This window comes from the organism of the source record quoted next, unplaced genomic scaffold (assembly GCF_019419815.1).
Source record: "Pyrus x bretschneideri cultivar Hongxiangsu unplaced genomic scaffold, Pyrus_bretschneideri_v1 Contig67, whole genome shotgun sequence".
Taxonomy (NCBI): Eukaryota; Viridiplantae; Streptophyta; class Magnoliopsida; order Rosales; family Rosaceae; genus Pyrus; species Pyrus x bretschneideri.
In genome coordinates this window covers 348,785-371,197 of record NW_025999806.1, presented here as the reverse complement: position 1 = coordinate 371,197, position 22,413 = coordinate 348,785, and the positions used below count along the sequence as shown (strand labels likewise).

The following is a 22,413-nucleotide window of genomic DNA, read 5'->3' as shown; positions in this document are numbered from 1 at the left end:
ATGGGAGAAGGGGAAAAGGCACGGCAAGGGTGTTTAAGGGGCCTAGGGCCTTCGTTTTGTGTCCTAAAGCGCCTACAAGGCCTTCAAAGTGGCTAGAAAATACGGACGTTTAAGATTAGGAAAGGTTACCAAAACGGGAAACCTAGGGTTAACTTTCCTACTTCAAGTAGGAATCCTTATTGGAGTAGGAATCCTCGTTGGAGTAGGAATTCATCGTTTCTTCAAGTCTTCAACTCATTCATTCCTCTTTCGCTCCAAAAGACTCCAATTTGCATCTTCTTGCACATTTTGGCCTTATAATCTGAAAATACACAAAAGTGGCTTTAAACACTAAAATAATTAAGGAAACACAACATAAATGCACAAGAACAAGCTAATTAAGTCGCATGAATATACTCCTATCAGTGGGCGAACCAGATTCTAATATAATGTAACTTCTTTCCATGCAAAGTTTCCAAAATTTTCAATGTGTAACAACTCTGCTTTTCGAAAATAGAAATTGTTATTATCACTCCAAACATTCTATTTAGAAAGAAAAAAAAATTTACTTGTGAAAAGTGCACAATAAAATTTTTAAAATTCTAATAATAGTTGTTCTAGAATATTGCAAAAGAAATATTGGTGGGAATATGAAACACCATGGTGATTCCTAGTCCGAGAAGATATGATTTTAATCCCACAGCCTACCAAGAAGGACAAAGAGTTCGTACAAAATCCCTAATCAGCGGAGAGCATTAATCCATGGGACTCCTGGTAGTCTCACTTATTTCGCTTTTGCCTTCCCACTCTCATCACTTCTTGCAAGAATTTGGTTTCTCAATTTTACCCAATGGAAACTTTGTTTTTTGAAATAAAAATTCGTTAAGCATTGGTCACTAAAATAATGTCGAGCATTTTGGGTAGCTCTGTTAGATGTTTCGAATTTTTTAAAAGTTATATCTTGTTTGTATTTTTAAACAACAGAATATTTCTGCTCAAGATTACTAATGAAAATTTTCCATGTTAAAATTTTCATCCCTTATTTTCCTCCTATAAGCCCGTTATTTTTTATGGAAATTCCACATTTACTACTTAAAATAATAATTCGTCCACATTATGGCAAGTTTAGAAACAAATATTAACAAATTTTTAAGTATGCGATCAAATTTTCAATTAAACCAAAATCCAGGGATCAATATTAATTTTCCCATTTTCAATATAATTAAATGAGCTGCTAGACCCATCTAGTGTTCTATTTCTCCACTCATATTATAATCTCATCCAACATAAAAAGTTTTTAAAAAATAAAAATGTTATTTCCCCACTCATTATTATTTCTAAAATAACATCTAATATGTTATTTCTTCATCCACTATTATTCCCAAAAAATTGAAATGTTATTTCTCCAACAGTTAAGTCTTATCTGATGATAATTTACCAGCAAATAAATAATCTTCCAAATGCTCTGTTGCTGTGTGTTTATGTATTGTCCATTCGTTTCACAATCCAATGTAAATCTAGCCTCATGTTATTTTTTCGGGCCCTACTTATTATTATATCTTTTAATATCTTTATTTCTCGTTATGTAAATAGGTAAAATTATAATTCGAATTAGAGAGATAATCCTTCTACCTTTGGCGCTGCTGACTGCCGACATTTGGATGTTGATTTGTTCTCTCAGCCTCGCTAGCCGACCTCATATCCGGCAAAACAGTCGGTTCACTGCTTTCACTTTATCTTCTCCAATTCAACTATGGAAGTCAGCCGAGAAAAAAGGGTAAAAGAAAAAGGGAGAAAAAGCTAGAGGCTGTCATGGAGCTCGAGGTGTGAAGTATAAGGTAAAAACAGAAACCCAAAAAAAGTATGAGATAATAACCTTTTTCTGTTTCTCAACTTTGAATTCTCATCTTGGTTTTTTCCAATTTCCCCAAAAAAAAAAAACCTTCCATTTTCTTCCCCAGGTCATATTTTCTCAGCATTGCAGAATCTGGGTTTTGTTTTTCGTACTCTGTTTTGGTGAATTCTGTAAAAAAAAATCCAGTTGGGTTTTTGGGTTTTTGCTGCTGTACTGACTGATTGGTTATGGAGAAAATCTGGAGAAGGAGGAGGATATGCATTTTTGTAATTTTTTGTGTTTCCATGGTGGCTTATGGAACCACTTTCCCAGGCGACCTGAAAATTCTGAATGATTTCAGAAAAGGGTTGGAGAATTCAGAGCTTTTAGAATGGCCAGACAATGGAAGTGACCCTTGTGGCCCTCCTTTATGGCCTCATGTGTACTGCACTGGGGACAGAGTCTCACAGATTCAGGTTCAGAAAATGGGACTCAAAGGTCCTTTGCCTCAGAACTTCAACCAGCTCTCTAAGCTCAGCAACCTTGGCCTCCAAAGGAACAACTTCAACGGGAAATTGCCTACCTTTAGTGGCTTATCAGAGCTCGAATTCGCTTACTTGGATAATAATGATTTTGATACAATCCCTTTCGATTTCTTTGATGGCCTTAGCAGTCTTAGGGTTATGGCATTGGATCACATTCCGTTGAATGCGTCTACTGGATGGTCTTTGCCTAGTGAGTTGGCAAAATCTGTTCAATTGCAAAATTTGTCCTTGATTGAATGTAATTTGGCAGGATCGTTGCCGGAGTTTTTAGGGGCATTGCCGTCTCTCTCAGTCCTACAACTTTCCTTTAATAGATTAACTGGTGTGATTCCGGCGAGTTTTGGAGAGTCTTTGGTGCAGACATTGTGGTTGAACAATCAAGATGGTGGATTGACCGGTCCTATTGATGTAATTGCATCAATGTCGTCGTTGACACAGGTTTGGCTGCATGGAAACCAATTCACCGGAACAATTCCAGCCAACATTGGAGATCTTTCTTCTCTCAAGGAACTCAACCTCAATGGCAACCAACTTGTTGGTCTGATTCCGCAGTCACTGGCGGACATGAAGCTTGACAAATTGGACCTGGGAAATAACCGGCTAATGGGTACAATACCGAAGTTTAAGTCCGGTAATGTTTCTTATAACTCTAATCCATTTTGTCAGACTGATCCTGGGCTGCAATGTGCCCCAGAAGTTATTGCACTTTTGGATTTTCTTGGTGATTTGAATTATCCTTTAAGTCTTGCATCTGAGTGGTCGGGTAATAATCCGTGTGAGGGGCCTTGGTTGGGGTTGAGTTGCAATCCGCAGACCAAGGTTTCCGTCATCAATTTGCCTAGACGCAAGCTAATTGGTACTTTGAATCCTTCACTTGCAAAGTTAAATTCTTTGATTGATGTAAGGCTTCCAGGAAACAACATAAGTGGTAAAGTTCCTACTAACTTTACTGAGTTGAAATCCTTGAGATTATTGGATATCAGCGGAAACAATATCGAGCCTCCTTTACCAAAATTCCATGACAGTCTGAAGGTCATCATCGACGGAAATCCTCTTCTAGTTGCTAATCAAACTGTTGCCCCTCCTCCTTTATCTAGAAGCCCACCTCCACTCAATAGTTCACAACCTCCATCAGACAGTCCATCAGATACCCCATTATCCAGTGGTGGAAAAACACCATTATCCCATAGTCCACCCTCACCAATTACACACTCGAGTCCTAATCCATCTGGTTCTGTCCAAGTGGATGTTCAGCCCCAAAATTCTAAGAAATCAAAAACAGTTATTATTGTGGCTGGAATCGCAGTTGTTTCTGTTGCGGCTCTTCTGATGATTTGTCTATTTACTTACTGCTGTAAGAATAGGAAAAAAATCTCGGAGGTTCCTACTTCCATTGTGCTTCACCCTAGAGACCCATCTGATCCAGAAAATACGTATAAGATTGCAGTTGCTAGTAATACCACTGGAAGCTTGTCAACTAAAACTGGGATTACTGCTAGTAACTTCAGCAGTGGAACAGAGAACTCTCATATGATTGAGGATGGGAACCTTGTCATATCTGTTCAAGTTCTTAGAAAGGTGACCAAAGATTTTGCACCCGAAAATGAGCTAGGCCGTGGCGGATTTGGAACTGTTTACAAGGGTGAACTAGTAGATGGGACAAAAATAGCAGTTAAGAGAATGGAGGGTGGGGTAATCAGTAGCAAAGCATTGGATGAATTTCAGTCAGAAATTGCTGTTCTTTCCAAGGTTCGTCATCGACATTTGGTTTCTCTTTTGGGTTACTCCGTCGAAGGAAATGAAAGGCTTCTTGTCTACGAGTATATGTCTCAAGGTGCTCTTAGCAGGCATCTTTTTCATTGGAAGAGCTTCAATCTGAAGCCTTTATCTTGGACAAGGAGACTCAGTATTGTGTTGGATGTTGCAAGAGCGATGGAGTACCTACATAATTTAGCCCGCCAGACATTCATACACCGAGATCTCAAATCTTCTAATATTCTTTTGGATGATAACTTTCATGCAAAAGTTTCAGATTTTGGGTTGGTGAAACTTGCTCCGGATGGGGAGAAGTCTGTTGCAACTAAGCTTGCAGGGACATTTGGATACCTTGCACCTGAATATGCTGGTAAGATTTTCTTTTGAATCCGTTGTCAAATTTAGTTCTGGAATTGAATTAACAGATAAGTTCAACAGCTGAGCGTGCAAAAGAATAGATGAAAAATATGTAAATAATGTGGCTGTTAAATTGACATCTTTTCGTTTACATTTTCATGTTTAGTACTCAGGTCACGTGTCATATACTATCGTAAACAGAAATTTAAGATATATACTTACAGGTTACGATTATAAATTGTTGTTGTCTTGTACTTATAACACGCCTTGACTGCTGTAATTTCACATAAATTCCTTTTATGTTTTCACCTCGAAGAGAGATAAATCGCTTCTGAATGGTGAGAATCTATGTGATATCCTGCAGATGATTGAATAATTTAGATTTCAAATCGGTATGTACTTTTACATCTGATCCACATAATGTGTCTTTCTAAATCACGATATTTGATTTCAGTGATGGGGAAAATTACAACAAAAGCAGATGTGTTCAGCTTTGGAGTGGTGTTAATGGAACTTTTAACTGGATTAATGGCGCTTGATGAGAACCGGCCAGAGGAAAGCAGGTACTTGGCCGAGTGGTTTTGGCGAATAAAGTCAAGTAAGGAGAAGCTTGTGGCTGCAATTGATCCAACTCTTGAAGTAAATGAAGAAACTTTTGAGAGCATCTCAATGATAGCGGGACTGGCTGGTCATTGCACAGCGAGGGAACCAAGCCATCGGCCTGAAATGGGGCATGCAGTGAATGTGTTGTCCCTACTTGTTGAAAAGTGGAAACCTATTGAGGACGAATCTGATTGCCTCTCAGGGATTGATTACAACCAACCTCTACCTCAGATGTTAAAGGTTTGGAAGGAATCAGAAAGCCAAGGAGTCAGCTATAATAGTCTCGAGGACAGCAAGGGCAGTATTCCTACAAGGCCTAATGGATTTGCAGAGTCCTTCACTTCCGCAGATGGGCGATGAGTAAAGATATAATTTGTAAGTCCGCAGAAACCATCGGCTCTTGCAGCAGTATACTTAAATAAATCTCTATGTAGGATATGATATTAAGCACTTCCTTTTCGTTAATGTCCATTCTAGTGCTCCGGCGCTTGTATTGATGTTTTCAGGACTCTTTTCTTGAGTTCTGAGAACTGTCTGTTAGATGTCATCAACGTAGATGGAGGATGTGCGATTCATTTTTTTGCTTGTTTGGTATTTCATGAATTATGTATGTATTTTTACTTTATATACATGTTAGTTATGTATGTATTTTTACTTTATATACATGTTAGTTTGCAATTAGTGATTGAAGCAGTAAAAAAACATCAACAAACAGACCTGTTGATTGTAATTTCCCTTTACTGGTTTTGCAGGATGCAATCTCTATTATGCTCTTTGGTACAATTCAGTTCTGGAATGTAAAGAATAATGTCGTGTTTTATCTTGTTCATGTGCGAGAAATTATTTTAAACTCAAAGCCAATCCATTATCCAAATGCATAGACCCAGGCCCAACCATTTGTAAGTTTATTTGATGTGTTTGGGGTTAGTTTTATATTGAAATTCAATGATCCGAAATATTTATTTTTTATTTTATCACTCAAATATTATCATAGTAAAAGACTAGACAAATTCAAAACAATTAAGACATTTAAATGTGGCAAAAGAATATAATAGTTACGAGTTTTTATCATTAATATGGTACTTCAGGAACACAATAAATGACAAACCATCTAATTAAGTGGTTTTTTTTTTTTTTTTTAACAAACAATATTATTTACACTAAAAGAAAAAATGTGGGCTTAACCTCACAATAGGCTAGTAATAATGTAGTTCAAATTTGTCTTTGGCGAGAATCGAACTAAGACCTATCATTTACAAGTGAAGAAAAGTATCACTAGACCATAGTACTAAGAAGTATCTAATGGTTCCGATTTGAATAACTTTTTTCAATAATTATCCATATGAGGGAAGATTTACAAAATAGACGGCACAGATCTTTGAAATACAAGCTGATACGTTACAAGGGTGTTTTTCAAATAAGCCTTTTGAGTGATCCCTTAACTTAAGCTCCCATGTGCGATTGATGGATACATGAAAAATGGGAAGGTTTGGGACGCGGTTGACCTGTTTGATAAAATGCCTAAGAGAGATGCTGTTTCCTGGACTGTGCTGATTGGCGGGTTTGTCAAGAAAGGTCAGTTCGAGCAAGCGTTGGAGTGGTTTCGAGAGATGCAGCTCGCAGGAGTGGAACCAGATTATGTGACTAGAATTGCTGTAATCGTGGCGTGTGCAGATTTGGGAACGCTTGGTCTAGGCTTGTGGATAAATCGTTTTGTTATGAAGCAAGACTTTAAAGACAACGTTAGGATAAGTAACTCGTTGGTTGATATGTATTCTCAATGTGGTTGTATTAGTTTTGCTCATCAAGTATTCGAGAGCATGCCCAAAAGGACATTGGTATCTTGGAACTCAATGATTGTGGGCTTTGCTGTCAATGGGCATGCAGAGGAAGCTCTCGACTTCTTCAACCTGATGCAGAAGGAAGGCTTCAAGCCAGACGAGGTCAGCTTCACTGGAGCACTCACCGCTTGCAGCCATGCTGGTTTAGTCGATGAGGGGCTCCATTACTTTGATAACATGAAGAGAGTTCACAGAATAACACCCAGAATCGAGCATTATGTGCATTGTCGATCTCTATAGCCGTGCAGGGAGGTTAGAAGATGCCTTGAGTGTAATAGAAAACATGCCGATGAAGCCAAATGAAGTGGTGTTGGGTTCTTGGTTGGCTGCTTGTAGAACCATTGGGAACATCAGTTTAGCTGAAGGATTGATGAAGTACCTCTCTGAGGTTGATCCTAGCTTTGATTCCAACTATGTGCTCCTAGCCAATATATATGCAGCTGTTGGACGGTGGGATGGTGCAAACAAGGTTCGAAAGAAGATGAAAGACCTCAGAGTGCATAAGACACCGGGATTTAGTTCAGTTGAGATTGACTGTAACATTCATGAATTCGTGGCTGGTGATAAGTCCCATGTTGACACAGAGTGTATATATTCAACCCTAGAGCTTCTCTCCTTTGAGCTCAAATTATGTGGGTATGTTCCGGAAAACTTTGCGACAGAATCGTATGAGTTTGATTGATACTGTAGTTGTAGGTTATTCGAAAATAGAATGTACTTTTGCAACTACTTGCGAAGCCCCAAAATCAGTCTTGTCTACATATAATTTCGGAAGTGATTTCGTACACCCTTGTTCTACTTTTGCACACCTCTTCATTTATTTTTCCCCAATTTTTTTTATTCGATACAATAAACACCAAACTAGGTCATACTTTATTGAATTGCAATGTTCAGAATGACCAACAAGGAAAAGAAGTGACCTCAAATACACAATTTGAAGTCAGTCTCAGACTCTCATGCTTAGAATGTCGTGAGCAATAGCATTTATTCCCAGATCTTCTTGGTGGTAAGTTAGACATATCACCCAGCATCGTCACACGATTATCAAAAGGAACATCTGATACCTCAGAAGTGCCGAATGAAAATTCTTGCGTCCTCCAGTGGTCTTACACTCGCAGCCTTTAGCATTTCTGTCGATCCCCATCGAGATATGTTCTCCCACAAGTTGTGTTCCATAGCAATGGCAGAGAGAGCATTCCAGTCATCTATGTTCTCTAGTCTCTTCCATCTGTCCCTGCATAAAGTCATAAGCAGTGAAAGTCCCAGTAACTAGAAGGCAACATTCTGACTGGGAAAATATTTGGCTTTGCAAGCGAGAAGGGAATATTTCCCCCAAAAATGGGAGTTTAGCACATGAGCAAGGAAATAATGGACTTTTTGCAAGTAATTCGCTGTTAAATGCCTCGCAGAGATGCTACACCAAGTTGCTTTCCATAAAGCATCGCTTCCACTCTCTCAGCCATCTCTACCTTCCCATGAATCCTACAAGCACCCAACAATGCGCCCCATAACGCCTCATCTGGCTCCACTGCCATCCCCAAAACCAACTCCTCTGCTTCCTCTACCCGACCCACCCTACCCAACAAATCTACCAAACAGGTATAATGCTGCAGCCCTCGCATCACCCCAAACCTCCGCTCCATCATTTCAAAATACTCCCTCCCCTTCTCTGTCAGCCCTCCATGACTACACGCTGTCAAAATCGTAGTGAAAGTCACTCCATCCGGCCTCTCTCCTGCCTCCACCATCCTATCAAACAGCTCAAACACCTCGCCAAAAACTCCATGCATCCCATACCCTGCCATAATTGCCGACCAAGAAATCTCATTCCTCATCAGCATTCCGTCAAACACTTTACGGGCACCCACCAAATCACCACACTTCGCGTACATACTAATCAACGCATTTGAGTTCGCCAAATCGAAGCCAAACCCATTAACCAAAACAGCTCCATGCATTTGTTTTCAAAGCCTCAACACCGATAACCCGGCACAAGATTTGAGAACCGCAGGCAAGGTATGGCGATCCCAGGGTTTATTGGCGGCAAGCATACGGAGAAAAATGGACAGAGACTGAGAGAAGAGGCCTTGGGAAGAGTGGGCTCTGATGAGGGTGTTGAAGAGGAAGGTGTGTCGGCGAGTACAGAAGGAGAAAAGCAGGTTGGTTTGCTTCAGTTGGGCAGCGGCGGCGTAGGAGATGAGAAGCTTGGTTCGGATGAAGTCGTGGCGGGAAATGCCGAGTTTGATAGTTTTAGCGTGGAGCTGCGTGAGGGTTTGGAGGTTCTTCGACGAACTGCAGGCGTCGAGTAGAGTGGCGTAGAATAGTATGAGGCCGCGAGGTGGAGGAACACCCATGGCTGCCTGTACTCAGGGAGGATTTGTTCCTGAGAGCACGAGTGTTTAGGCGATATCAAATTCGACCGTTCTATTTAAACAAATCAAAATCGTTACTTTACAAAAATATGAATTATACTTGCATTGTCTTTGGGTGAGTTCATTCGCTCACTAACAAATAACATATTTTAACACTAAAAATGTTATAATCGAAACTGTACAATTTCTTAATCTTCATTTGAAGATCATCTTTACAAAAACATTCGAGTCAGAGATAGTTTAGTCATTCAAACATATTAACTAATCAACGGTGTAAGTATTAAGTAACATATTAATGATGAATTTCCTATTATTTGATAGATTTGGATGGCTAGACAATTTCTGTTTCAAATGATTTTCGGCAAGTATGGTCTTGAAATGAAGATTAAGTCATTAAACAATGCCAATGATAAAAAAATTTTACAGTAAAGATACGCTATTTGCAAATAGGAGAATAAGTTAATCCCCAAAAAACCGAGGGTAAAAGAAGACCAAGAAAATCTCGATTCAACATAAGCGAATGCAAGTATATATTCCAAAAATATTTCTTTGGAAGAAGCCAAGCTCCTAAACACTAGGGGAGGGATACTTCCTCAAAGCACAAACGTGCCACAAGTTTTAGTAAAATTAGATATCACACTTCAATGCCAAAATAATAATAATAATAATAATAATAATAATAATAAAACACTATTTCTAGACAAAAGGATTTCGTCAGGCCAAATAAGGTTTCATCACCTAATGTTTTACTCAACGGAAATTCATCTGGAAATTTTAGTCGGATAAAAGTCATCGCTCAAATGTTTGCCTGACAAATATTAAAACTTCGTTGGGCAAATTAGGTTTGCTCGACAAAATCACATATGACTATTTCGTTGAGCTAAGTACGTTGACGAACTTGAACCGATGAATCTAATTTCCTGACAATAGTATTTCGTCGCCAAAACCCATTGCTGAGCTGGAATAACATCCTAAACAACAACAATCGTACAATTTTGCTTGACAAATTTTACACTATTTCGTCAAGCAAAATTATATGTTTTGAAAATAAAAGAATACAAAAATATTTCACCCAAACGAAAAAGTCGTCAAGCAAGGAGTTTAAAGAGAAAAAAGGTTTTTAAAAAAAATACAAAATACATGCTCAACGAAAGTATTCGTCGGGCGAACTTTTTATTTTTATTTTTTTAAATTCTTAATTTAATTATATTATATATATTTTAAATTAATTAATTAGTTTTAAATATATTCGTGAAAATGTATGTAGAATATCCTAAACTGACTAATTATTCCTAGGGTGGCTGCTGGGATGGCGACATAAGCTCGCTAGGAGGATAGGTGAGGCGAATGCCAGAGGCTGCCATTGCCTACGCCATCACTTGCATGTACAACCGAAACTTATCCTCCTACTGGCGCACAACTTTTTCTTTAGCTTCTTCGCGCTAGTGCAACTTCTTTTCCCTTGCACATGGCATGTAACTCCATCTCCAAATACTGCAGTATGGAAGAAGTCCTGCTTCCATGTTGAGAGCCAGATGAAGAAGATCCTCGAGGTCCCAAACTCGACCTGCTCATAGGTCGTAGATCTCTTAGCCTTTTCGTCGCCCAACCTCGTCCATCAACATTTGTAGAGACACATGTAAATCAAGTCTCAGCTGCTCCATTGGCATGTTTGGTTGCTGCTGAGAAAGGTTGACGAGGTACTCGTCATTCTTTTGCAACATGAAGCCTAAAAAAAAATTAAAGAGAAACCAATTAAGATTACTAATCACAATTTTAAAATTTTATGTGTAATTAAATTTGAATGGAGTACTTACATTGATAGGATTAAAAGCACACCACAAAGTAGCACACAAATGTCCTATTGATTTTCCTTACTAACACTAAGATTTGTCAATTGTAGCATATGAAAATAAGGATATTTTCTCCAGAAGATTGTTTTATCTAACTACTTAAAATGTCACAAAAACTGGGTTGCTGTCCCTACTGACCAACCACTGAAAAATAATTAGTAGACTGACTTATACTTATCTAAAGTCTACGAAATTGTATATGAACATACTAGACACACAGAGCTACACTCACACAAACAGAATAAAAACAAAACAGAAACAGATTTTAAGTAGTTCATAAATTAAGAAAACGAGTTAGGGGAAGTGTTATCCACCACCAAATAATCATGCAGACATGTTATGTTTCATTCAAATTCCTTCTATTTCTGGATGAAGATGCTCAAGTTGGCTCAATGTTAGAACTCAACCTATTACTCTTTCTTATGTAGTATGTTAAGAGAATGACGTTTTCAACTTAACTTAGTCCCTAACATGCAATCTAGAATGGTGTGTTCATAGATTTAACAAGTAGAAATCATTAAGAATGAAAAAAGTTTGAGTCATCACAAGGCATCGTAAGTACTAGTGTTGTCTTACTTATCCTAGAAATTGGTTCACATGTTAATCGCAATTAACAAGTACTACTCTAGAACATATGTAGGTCCTCATTCGACAAGGGCAGGCACACACATATTCATAGCATTAGAATCCTAGATATGCTTACTAAATATGCATCTGTAGAAAACACATAAATAATTCATCAATGAGACAAGTAGTGAATCAATTTTCATCCATCCATAAAAGTAATTCAAATGAAATGTCATAACAAACTTACAATCATATTTGGGGATTCAAAACAGCCCCTAACTACTAAAACTTTAGTTATACATTATTCTCAAATAAAACCAAAAGAAATACATGAGTTTGAGAAGATAAAACCGAAAGAAGAGAATGCCAAGATTTCCTCCTTCCTTTCCTTCCTCAACACTACTTTTAAACCAATTCTTGTTGTATCATTTTCTTCTCCTTAACTCACCCACTAATAGCCATTTAGTGATGACAACAGGTGAGAGGAAATGGTAAAATAATTGTAACTCCTTGGGTAGCCTTTATGCCCATTACTCCCACTTAATTTTCCATTTCCTCTGATATTTGAATAGGTGTCAGCTGGCTTGTTCTTGGCTGCATCAGTTTTGGTTGCTAGATTTATTGGATTTACTACTTTCACTGCTTTCTTGTCAGTTACAAACTGTTCAGTCCCTTGGGAACCTTTTAGTGTTAAAATAGCCATAACTTCTTCTAGAAACATGATATGAACAATCCGTGAAATGATCCAGAAAATAGACATCCGTAGCTTTCCAAGCATATAAAGTTTATTCTCTTATTCATTCTGAGATGTTCGTAACTTGCTTCCAAAGTCAGCTGACCTGCACAAGCAGTTTTGACGAATTTGTTACTTAAAATCCCACTTGTGCTATTTTTCTTTTCTTGGCTTGACAAATCCTACAAAACACAAAAACAAAGTAAATAACTCAAAAATATAAGGAACTAACTAAGAAAAGACAAGTGAATTTGATGTAAAATATATATAAATATGAGCTTATCAAATACCCCCACACTTAGCTTTTGCTAGTCCTCAAGCAAAACAAAGAAAACATGAAAAATATTAGCTTCCCCCTATGTGACCCTCATAGAATTTCATTCAAGAAAACAAATCATCAAGAACCTTAGCTAGCACCAAATAAGCTAATCCAAGCTCATCTTCCTTATTCAAATGTTAGCAGCGACCTTTTAATCATCCTTGAAGTGTAGTGTGTGTAATAGCCATGCTAATGCAATTTCAAGTTTTGTTTTAAAACACCACATGCAAACTAGTGACCTTCTCATGGGACATACACTCAATCACACATATCTTTAGTTTAACATGTTTCGCTCAAAGAATCAAATGTGAAAGATCTACCATAAGCTTGCATAAAGATCTCATCTCCACAATCATAATTGCAAAACTAAAATCAAAAGGACTTTTATTGGATATAATGAGGCTTAGGGAGAGGGTTATAGAAATGAAAGGATAGGTAAACACAAGTTCCAAGCTACATTGCAAGCAATTCTCTTCTTGTGATTTATAAGAGCTCAAGCTCTCCAGCCACTCTACTAATACCTCCAACCACACCCCTAAATTGAAACTTAAAAAACTGTTTATTTGCTTTGTATACAATTTTTTTTTTTTTTTGAACCAATTTTTGCACATAACTAAATACAAACATGAAATACCCCCACACTTATTCTTTTGCCAAACTCCTTCAAAGTACTTCACAAACATTTCTCATAAGACAATCTCACATTGCTCACTAGCTAGCTTGGAAAGGGTAAGGAAAAATGTTTAAGGTATAAGGGTAGACATATCTGGCGATAAGAAATAAAAGGCTCAACATATACAGCTCAAATTGGCAATCTAATGATATCATTTTTCTTTAGGAAACATGCTTATTTGGGCCGTGGTGGTAAGCCTAATGCCTCTATCCTTTTCAAGTTCATGCAATCAATGACAAACATTTCGAAAGATCATTACGCAAGTTCTAGAGATGTACTTCATATAAGTTCATCACACACGAAACAATAGGAGTGTATGAAAAATGCACACACTTTCAATAGGCTCAAAAACTCACATAGGCTGTATATGGCCACTATATTCACACATGAAACTTTAAGTCATGCTTTAGTTTCACATCAACAAGGCTATGTGTATTTGGTTTTTCAAAGATGATTAAACAAGTACAAAGCTAACAAGAGAATAAGGAATTTCACACAATACATGCTTACTAAGTTCTTGATCATCGTGGTTCAAATTCAATCCAATTATATCATTGGGTCGGGAAACAAACAAAAATCTAATTCAAAACAATAAAGAAAATAAGACTATTTTTTTGGGTTTTCAAATTTTCAGAATTTTCTCTTTTTTTTTCGGGTTTTTTTTAGGGTAAACAAAACTAATTAAGAAAATAAAAAGCAACAACAAGGAAACAAATGAAACCAGTTCTTAGTTAAAGGGACGAAAATTTTCAATTTGGTCATTTTTTCAATCCTTACCCCCAAACTTAAACTGGACATTGTCCCCAATGTCAAAAAAACCAAAATAATGCATAAAAAAAATTTAAAATAAAATAGTAAGAAACAAAATAAAGCATTTGGATTGAAAACTTCCCCAATTTGCAGTAAAATCAAAAGATGACCCCCAAACTTCAATTCTGCAATCAACTTCAAGGGTAGACATAACCAAATGTTCCTACGAGGAAAAAAAATAATTCAGTTTAGCACGCAAGAAAACTCAGAAAAAGAAAACGAAAAATTGAAAATGACATAAAAAGACAATGAATAGAAATATTGGGTTGCCTCCCAATAAGCGCTTGCTCATTTATGTCCGTAGCCGGACGGTACCAAGAGTAATCATCCATAGGGAGCTGGCTCATAGAGGGGTACAACCTCCACATCATGCTCTGTACAAGACTCGTAATATGGCTTGAGTCAATGCCCATTCACTTTGAACATGTTTTCGGTCTTCGCACTTTGGATTTTCATTGCACCATGAGGAAAAATATTAGTTATAACAAATGGACCAACCCATCGAGAACGAAGCTTACCTGCAAATAACCAAAGGTGAGAATTAAATAGAAGAATTTTTTTGTCCAGTGGCAAAGCTCTTCCTTAAGATCATCTTGTCATGAAATGCCTTTGATTTCTCCTTGTATATTCGACTAGATTCGTATGCAACATTCCGGATTTCGTCAAACTCATTCAATTGAAGCCTCTGCTGTTTGGCAACACTCATGTCCATGTTGTAGGCTTTGATCACCCAATAAGCTTTGTGTTCTAACTCTACTAGAAGACGGCATGGTTTCCTATAAACTAACCGAAATGGGGAAATTCGAATAGGAATCTTAAAGGTAGTTCTATAAGCCCACAATGCATCGTTCAAGCGCATGCTCCAATCCTTCCTACTAGGACTCATAGTTTTCTCCAAAATTTGCTTCACCTCACGGTTTGATACTTCTGCTTGACCACTAGTTTGCGGATGATAAGGTGTAGACACCTTATATATGACATTGTACTTCCAAAGCAACGCTTCAAATGTTCGATTGCAAAAGTGACTCCCTCCATCGCTAATGATTGCTCTAGGTGTTCCAAATCTTGCAAAGATGTTAGTCTTAATAAAAGCTGAAACACCTTTTGAATCATTAATTTCAGTGGATTTTGCTTCCACCCATTTAGAAACATAATCCATAGCCAACAAAATGTAAAGAAAACCATTTGAAGATGGAAAAGTCCCATGAAATCAATGCCCCACACATCAAAGATCTCAACAATCAAAATAGGGGTTTGTGTCATTTAATTTCTTGGGCCCAAGTTACTTGTTCGTTGACAACAATCACATGTTACACAAAACTCGTACGCATCCTTAAACAAACTAGGCCAATAAAAACCACTCTCTAACACCTTAAGAGCTGTCCTCTTTGCTCCAAAATGGCCGCCACATGCATAAGAATGACAAAAAGTTAAAATAGATTTAAACTCAGATTCGGGGACACACCTTCTAATCAATTGATCAGGGCAATATTTCCACAAATAAGGATCATCCCACTCATAGTATTTTGCGGTTTTGACAAGCTTATATTTTTGAGCACGTGTAAAATCATCCGGAATCTTTTTGGTGACCTTGTAATTGATAATATCTACATACCAAGGGTCAGTAACCTTTAATGAAAACAATTGCTCATCCGGAAAACTCTCATGTAAAGGGATGAGATTTTCCTCTGTGTTTGAATGCACAAGTTAGCTTAGATGATCTGCTACAACATTTTCACTCCCTTTCTTATCCTTGATCTCTAAGTCAAATTCTTGAAGCAGAAGTATCCATCGAATGAGTCGTGGTTTTGTATCTTTTTTGTGAGTAGATACTTCAAAGCTGCATGGTCAGAAAACACAATAACTTTAGTTACAATCAGATAAGATCTAAATTTTTCTTAAGCAAATACAACAGCTAGAAGCTCCTTCTCTGTTGTTGAATAATTCAACTGTGCATCATTGAGTGTTTGAGATGCATAATAGATGACATGTGGCACTTTGTTAACACGCTGCCCTAGAACTGCACTGACGGCATAGTCTGAAGCATCGCACATCAACTCAAAAGGTAAACTCCAATCTAGTGGCATGATCACAGGAGCCGTGGATAACAACTCCTTAAGCTTGTTGAATGCTACCACACACTCGTCATTCATATCAAATGTTACATCCTTTTGAAGTAAACGGCACAAGGGTCTAGAAATCATTGAGAAGTCCTTCATAAACCTATGGTAGAAACCTACATGTCTAAGAAAAGAACGAACCTCACTGACAGTAGGAGGGAGGGGTAAAGAACTATCAACTTCAATTCCATTTTCATATATGAAATGCCCTAGAACTAATCCATGCGAAACCATGAAATGACATTTTCCCCAATTTAAGACCAGATTAGTTTCTTGGCAACGTTTTAAAACTAGGGACAAATTATGTAGACATGTATCAAAAGAATCACATAAACTGAAAAATCATCCATGAACACTTCAATTATTTTCTCAATCATATCAGAAAAGATACTTACCATACACCTTTGAAATGTGGCGGGGGCATTGCAAAGTCCAAACGGCATCCTCCAATATGCAAATGTGCCAAATGGACATGTGAAAGTCGTCTTTTCTTAATCTTCCGAAGCAACTGCAATCTGATTATATCCAGAATAACCATCAAGAAAGCAATAATGAGAATGACCAGCTAACCTTTCTAACATTTGATCAATGAATGGGACTAGAAAGTGATCTTTGCGTGTGGTGCTATTTATTTTCCGATAGTCTGTACAGACTCTCCAACTATTTTACATACATGTAGGCACTAGCTCACTAGCTTCATTCTTAACAACTGTGACTCTGGATAACTTCGGAACTACTTGAACAAGGCTCACCCACTTGCTGTCAAAGATAGTGAATAGGCTATCAAGTTGCCCGATAAGCCCAATATAGCCATAATCAAATGAGTAGTTTTGTGTGGCTGATGCCAATATGAATGCGAGCTCGAGGTCCTAGCTATAGAAGCCATTATTGATTAGGAGCTGATCAAAAGAAGAGACAAAGAAAAGCAAGAAGCTCATAGAAACATCATGCAGGCAGCTGAGAGGGAAACCTCTAGGAATGTTTTCCAATGGTTGGGAGGAAATTCTCAACCAAAGACCTTGTCAGAAGTGTTTAGGAATTACAAAGCTTCTGAAGAGGTGGAGGACAGAGAAGCTAAGGTGCCAAGTTGGGTGGATGAAAGGCTTCCCCAACCAAGCTATACCGGTAGAGATGTTAGAGTAAAGGGGAGGATCGTGAATCCAGTCACAAAGAAGAATCCTGCCCGACTTAGGCGGAAATGGTATGTGGTCGAAAATGATGGAAGGCCTGTTAAAGAAATGAGAGCCTCCATGATTAGGAGGGTCCAGAGGCAACATAAAGCCTACATGAATTCATTGAAAGTCCCCACTACCTTAGAAACTTCTGAGAATGTAAAGTTTGAGAAGATACCCAATGGGGAAAGAAATCAACTCTATTGGAGAACCAAGAATGAGGTGGAGAAGGCTAATAGCAAGACCAAAGGGGAAGAAGACCATGTGCCGCAGAATCCCCATCCTGGAAAATACATAATCTTGAGGAGAGCTCAAGAGGACATGGTGATGATGCCAAACCCAAGATGGAGCCCAAAACCAATATGCTTTGGAACTAGCTCACCTAAGAAGGGGTTACCTGCACCATTATTAGTTGACACTCTCTGCGAGGTTCCAGAACAAATGCCAAACTTTGACATAACCCGGGAAGAAAAAGTGCCCGAGCTGATGCTACCCGTAAAAGCAGAAGCCTAGTTAAACGAATTCATAAACCACCTTGCGGGCAAGAAGAATGACTTATCTGGACCTAGCAACTTCCACGTAAACATGACATATGTTTTATCTGCCATGTTTTGTGCTGAGCATGATCAACCTGCCACAATGGAGGGCGACTACTTAGCAACATAACCTATAATGGCAAATGTTAGTGTTAAAGGAGCGGGAAAAGAAGAGTCAGGTAGAACAAGTTTGGCCGAGCCCACAAGTAGGGAGCGCAAGATGATATACACAGATAGGATGATCTTTAACCACTCGAATTTGGCTATGGCCAACCATTTCAAACCCATATACGTAATTACTCATTTGGAAGAAGTACCCTTCCAGAGGGTCTTGATTAATGGTGGAGCTGCAGTCAACGTGTTGCCTTACAAGCAAATGAAGAGAGTATGTAGAAGTGAGGAATATTTCATCCCCATGAACTTAACAGTTTCCATTTGTTCGTTGTGGATAGTACTTTTACTTACAGAGCTTTACTGGGCATTGATTGGATTCATTAGAGTCTCTCTATGCCATCTACCTTACACTAACAAGTGGTTGTCTACCATGAAGAAGGGGAAGTAAGACCTAGATCTTGGGAGATAGTGGAGACCGAATCATGGTCATTCCCCATACAGCCAACATTGCAGAAGCCAATTTCTACAATCCCAGTATTGGGATTCTTTAATGCTCAGGAGCTGATAAGAACGACTGCCCGACGAAGGTGATGGCCCAAAAGCTCCTAGAACAAGGGCTATCTCTTACAAGGGACGAATGGGATCAGCCCCATATCATCCCAACTCCCCAACACCAATAATGTCAGAACAGAAAAGGAAGGACCAAGTGGTTGCAGTCAGGTCTTTAATAAAAAGACCATTGGTGTATGGGAAAGAAAGAAAGCAAGAAAAAGAAAACTCAGCCAAGGAAGAAAATGATTGGAACAGAGAAACTTCTAGTAGCCAGATGAGTAAAGAAGAATTTTTGGGAAAGAATTAGAAGCAGCCATACAAATGGTTGAATGTTTATATGACTTGGACGAGCCAAAAGACTTGCCCGAGAATCCAAAGTAAGTTGAATTCTTATGTGCAGAACCGAACAAACTGGCTCCAGAAGTACAAGACCCCTTAGAGACCATTGATTTAGGAACTTAGGAGGATCCGAGACCTATACAAATCAGTGGTTTGTTGGAAATCGAGGGTCGAGCAAAGATTGTTAGCCTTCTGCATGAATTTAAAGACTGTTTTGCTTCACACTACACCAAGATGCTAGGTTTAGATTGAACCTTAGTAAAACACAGAATGCCTATTAAGGAGGGGTTTAAACCTGTCAAGCAAGCACCACAGAAGATGTCAAAAGAGATAGAAGAAAAGGTCAAAGAAGAGATCGAAAGGCTGGTAAAGGCTGGATTTATTAGGCCTACTAAGTATGTCGAGTGGTTGGCCAACATTGTACCTGTATTAAAAGCTATAACTAATGCAGTTAAACGTTATGCTGACTATAGAAACATTAATGGAGCCACGTCTAAAGATAAATACCCTATGCCCATGGCCGAATTATCCATAGATGCAGTTGCCAACACAAAGTCTTATCTTTTATGGATGGGAATGCCGGTTACAATAAAATAAAAATGGCTAAGAAAGATATACATAAAATAGCTTTTAGATGCCCAGGTCATGTTGGAGCATATGAATATTTGGTAATGCCATTTGGGCTCAAAAATACCGGTGCAACTTATCAAAGAGAAATGAACGCCATTTTTCATGACTTAATCGGCCATAACATGGAAGTATATATTGATGACATCGTGGTAAAATATAAAACTGAAGAACAGCACCTGGTGGACCTCAGACAAGCCTTAACAAGAATGAGGACCCATAGGTTGAAAATGAATCCCAAGAAATGTGCTTTTGGGGTAAGGTCAAGCAACTTTTTAGGATTCCTTGTTCACCAAAGAGGGGTAGAGGTCAACAAAAACAAGGCTCGGGCAATAATGGAAACACCTCCTCCCACTAACAAAGTTCAACTGCAAAGGCTGCTAGGGAAATTCAACTTATTGAAAAGATTCATCACTAACTTGGTGGGCAAGATTCAACCGCTAACTCCTTTGCTTAGATTAAAAGACAAAGAAGAATTTGAGTGAGGTCCACCACATCAAGAAGCCTTTGACAGAATAAAGACTTACTTGGCCTCTCTATCTATGCTCATGCCACCTCAAAAAGAGAAGCCTTTAAAGCTTTAGATTTCTGCCTCTAAAAAATCGATAGGAAGCTTGCTAGCTCAAAACAATGAAGACGGGAAAGACCAAGCAATCTACTACCTTAGTAGAATCCTTACTGAGGTAGAGAAAAGATATACTCTAGTGGAAAGATTATGCCTGACTCTATACTTCACTGCATGCAAGCTAAGGCACTACATGTTACCTTGCCACATCCATATCATTGCCAAGACAGATGTGATCAAGTACATGTTGTCGAAACCAATGCAAACTGGGAGAATTGGAAAGTGGATTCTAACACTATCAGGGTTCAATTTTTAGTATGTACCTTAGAGAGCAATCAAGGGACAAGCAATTGTAGACTTCTTAACTAAACACTAAGAGTCCCGGGATGAGATTATCAATGTTTCAAGAACTCTGGAAGTGGTCAGCGTGTGGATCCCGCCAAGCAAAGCCTTCTCAGGTAAGGAAGAATGGATCCAGTAAGAGATAAAAAGGGTATCCATGCTTTGGATCAGTCTATGAAAACTGTATTTTGATGGTTCTTGCACTCAGAGTGCTACAGGAGCCGGATTGTTATCATTAATCCCAAAGGTGCTCACCATTATTATTCATTCCTCTTAGACTATCTGGAAACTACCAACAATCGGGCATAGTACGAGGCACTGATAATTGGCCTGGAGATCTTGATAAAGTTGGGGGCAACTAAAGTTGAAGTTTGTGGTGATTCAGAGTTGGTGATCAATCAACTAAATGGAGAGTACAAGTGCAGACATATCGCCATGATCGGTTATTACTTAGCGGCCACTCAGTTATTGAGTTATTGGGGCATTGAAATATCGGTAAGTTACATCCCTAAAGGAGCAAATGCAATTGCCAATGAGATGGCACAATTGGCTTTTGGAGCACAAATCCAAGAAAGAAAGTTTGAAGGGAACATAGAAGTTCAGAAAAGAAATCTCCCTTCTATCTTTGAAATGGGATTTAACTTAGATGTGATGACTGAAGAGATAAAGGTGAAAGATTGGAGGACACCATTTCTTCAGTATTTATATGATTCATCCTTCCCTACAAGTAAGAGGAATAGACAACAAGCAACTAAGTACGTTGTGTGGGAGGAAAATCTGCTAAGAAATACTCCAGACGGACTAATGTTGAAATGCTTAGGCCAGGAAGAATCAATGAGGATAATGGCTGAAATCCATGTAGACATTGAAATTTCAGTGAAATAAATGTTGACCAATGTATTAAAATTACAACCTTCACTCATTTCACCTACAACTTCCACTTACTTCACCAACCTCACACACTCATTTCACCTACAACTTCCATTTACTTCACCAACCTCACACATTTACTTCACCTACCAACTCCATTTATTCACCTACAACATCCACTCACTTCACCAAAAAAATGGATGGTGGTGATTCACTCTCAAAGCCTATAAATAGGCTTCTCCATCAAGAGAAAAAGAAGGAGGAATTTACATTACACCAAAACCTTGAAGCCTTGAAACTCTAAAGCTCTCAAGCAAATCCCGAAGGATCAAGAAAACACTCTTCGTTCTTCGTCAAATCCTCCTTCAAGATCAAGCCCCAACGGCCCTTGAAGAACTTCCACCAACTTGATGCGTTACGAATGTGACACACAAATTAAACCCTATTTGTGACAATTGTAGTAATGATGTAAGTAGGGATCGTTCTAACCGGGGATTAACTAGGGGTGCTAAACACTTGACTCAAATAAATAAAACTAATCTTTAAACACTTAATTCACTTAACGAAAACTCAAAATAAGTCCACAAGACTCCAAAGACTTAAAAACACAAAATAAGATAGATTAAGATTAAACAAAATATGGGGGGATTGAGGTTTTGACGAAATTAGACTAAAATGCACAGATTGTGATTAAGGGCAAAATGTAAATATGAATGTGATGAAAATATGGATGAATGCTAGCTAGAAGGTTCTTCTCCACACATGTTACACTTGCATACAAGATGATTTTTGGTTGGTCTTTTGATGAATTACGAAACTCAACAACCCGGGTTAATTAGGTCCGCTTAAATTAACCGTCAAGTTTTCCTTAAGTTAATGAATTGGATGATTGCATGCGACAACCCAAAGCATTCCCCACAAGTTCCCTACATGAA

The 22,413-nt window shown here is 38.3% G+C and overlaps 2 protein-coding genes and 1 pseudogene across 3 annotated transcripts; 2 read left to right on the top strand and 1 right to left on the bottom strand.

The window, feature by feature from the left end:
* The first annotated feature begins 1,591 nt into the window (after window positions 1–1,591).
* Window positions 1,592–5,805, top strand: LOC103959216 (receptor protein kinase TMK1-like). Of its 2 annotated transcripts, XM_009371556.3 has the most exons (3): window positions 1,592–1,817; window positions 1,941–4,483; window positions 4,925–5,805. In XM_009371556.3, exons 2-3 carry the CDS (start codon window positions 2,062–2,064, stop codon window positions 5,431–5,433), a joined length of 2,931 nt encoding a protein of 976 aa, XP_009369831.2. In that variant the 5' UTR covers window positions 1,592–1,817; window positions 1,941–2,061; the 3' UTR covers window positions 5,434–5,805. The 2 variants fall into 2 exon arrangements, with proteins under 2 accessions (XP_009369831.2, XP_009369830.2); XM_009371555.3 differs by having other exon boundaries at window positions 1,813–4,483.
* On the top strand, window positions 5,630–7,712 carry LOC103959210 (pentatricopeptide repeat-containing protein At1g05750, chloroplastic-like). The gene is given in 4 exon segments (XM_048573379.1): window positions 5,630–5,638; window positions 5,826–5,903; window positions 6,522–7,132; window positions 7,134–7,712. Coding segments are annotated over 4 exon segments (1,161 nt in total). The 3' UTR covers window positions 7,597–7,712.
* Window positions 7,650–9,370, bottom strand: LOC103959213 (annotated as a pseudogene).
* Between the last annotated feature and the right edge of the window lie 13,043 nt (window positions 9,371–22,413).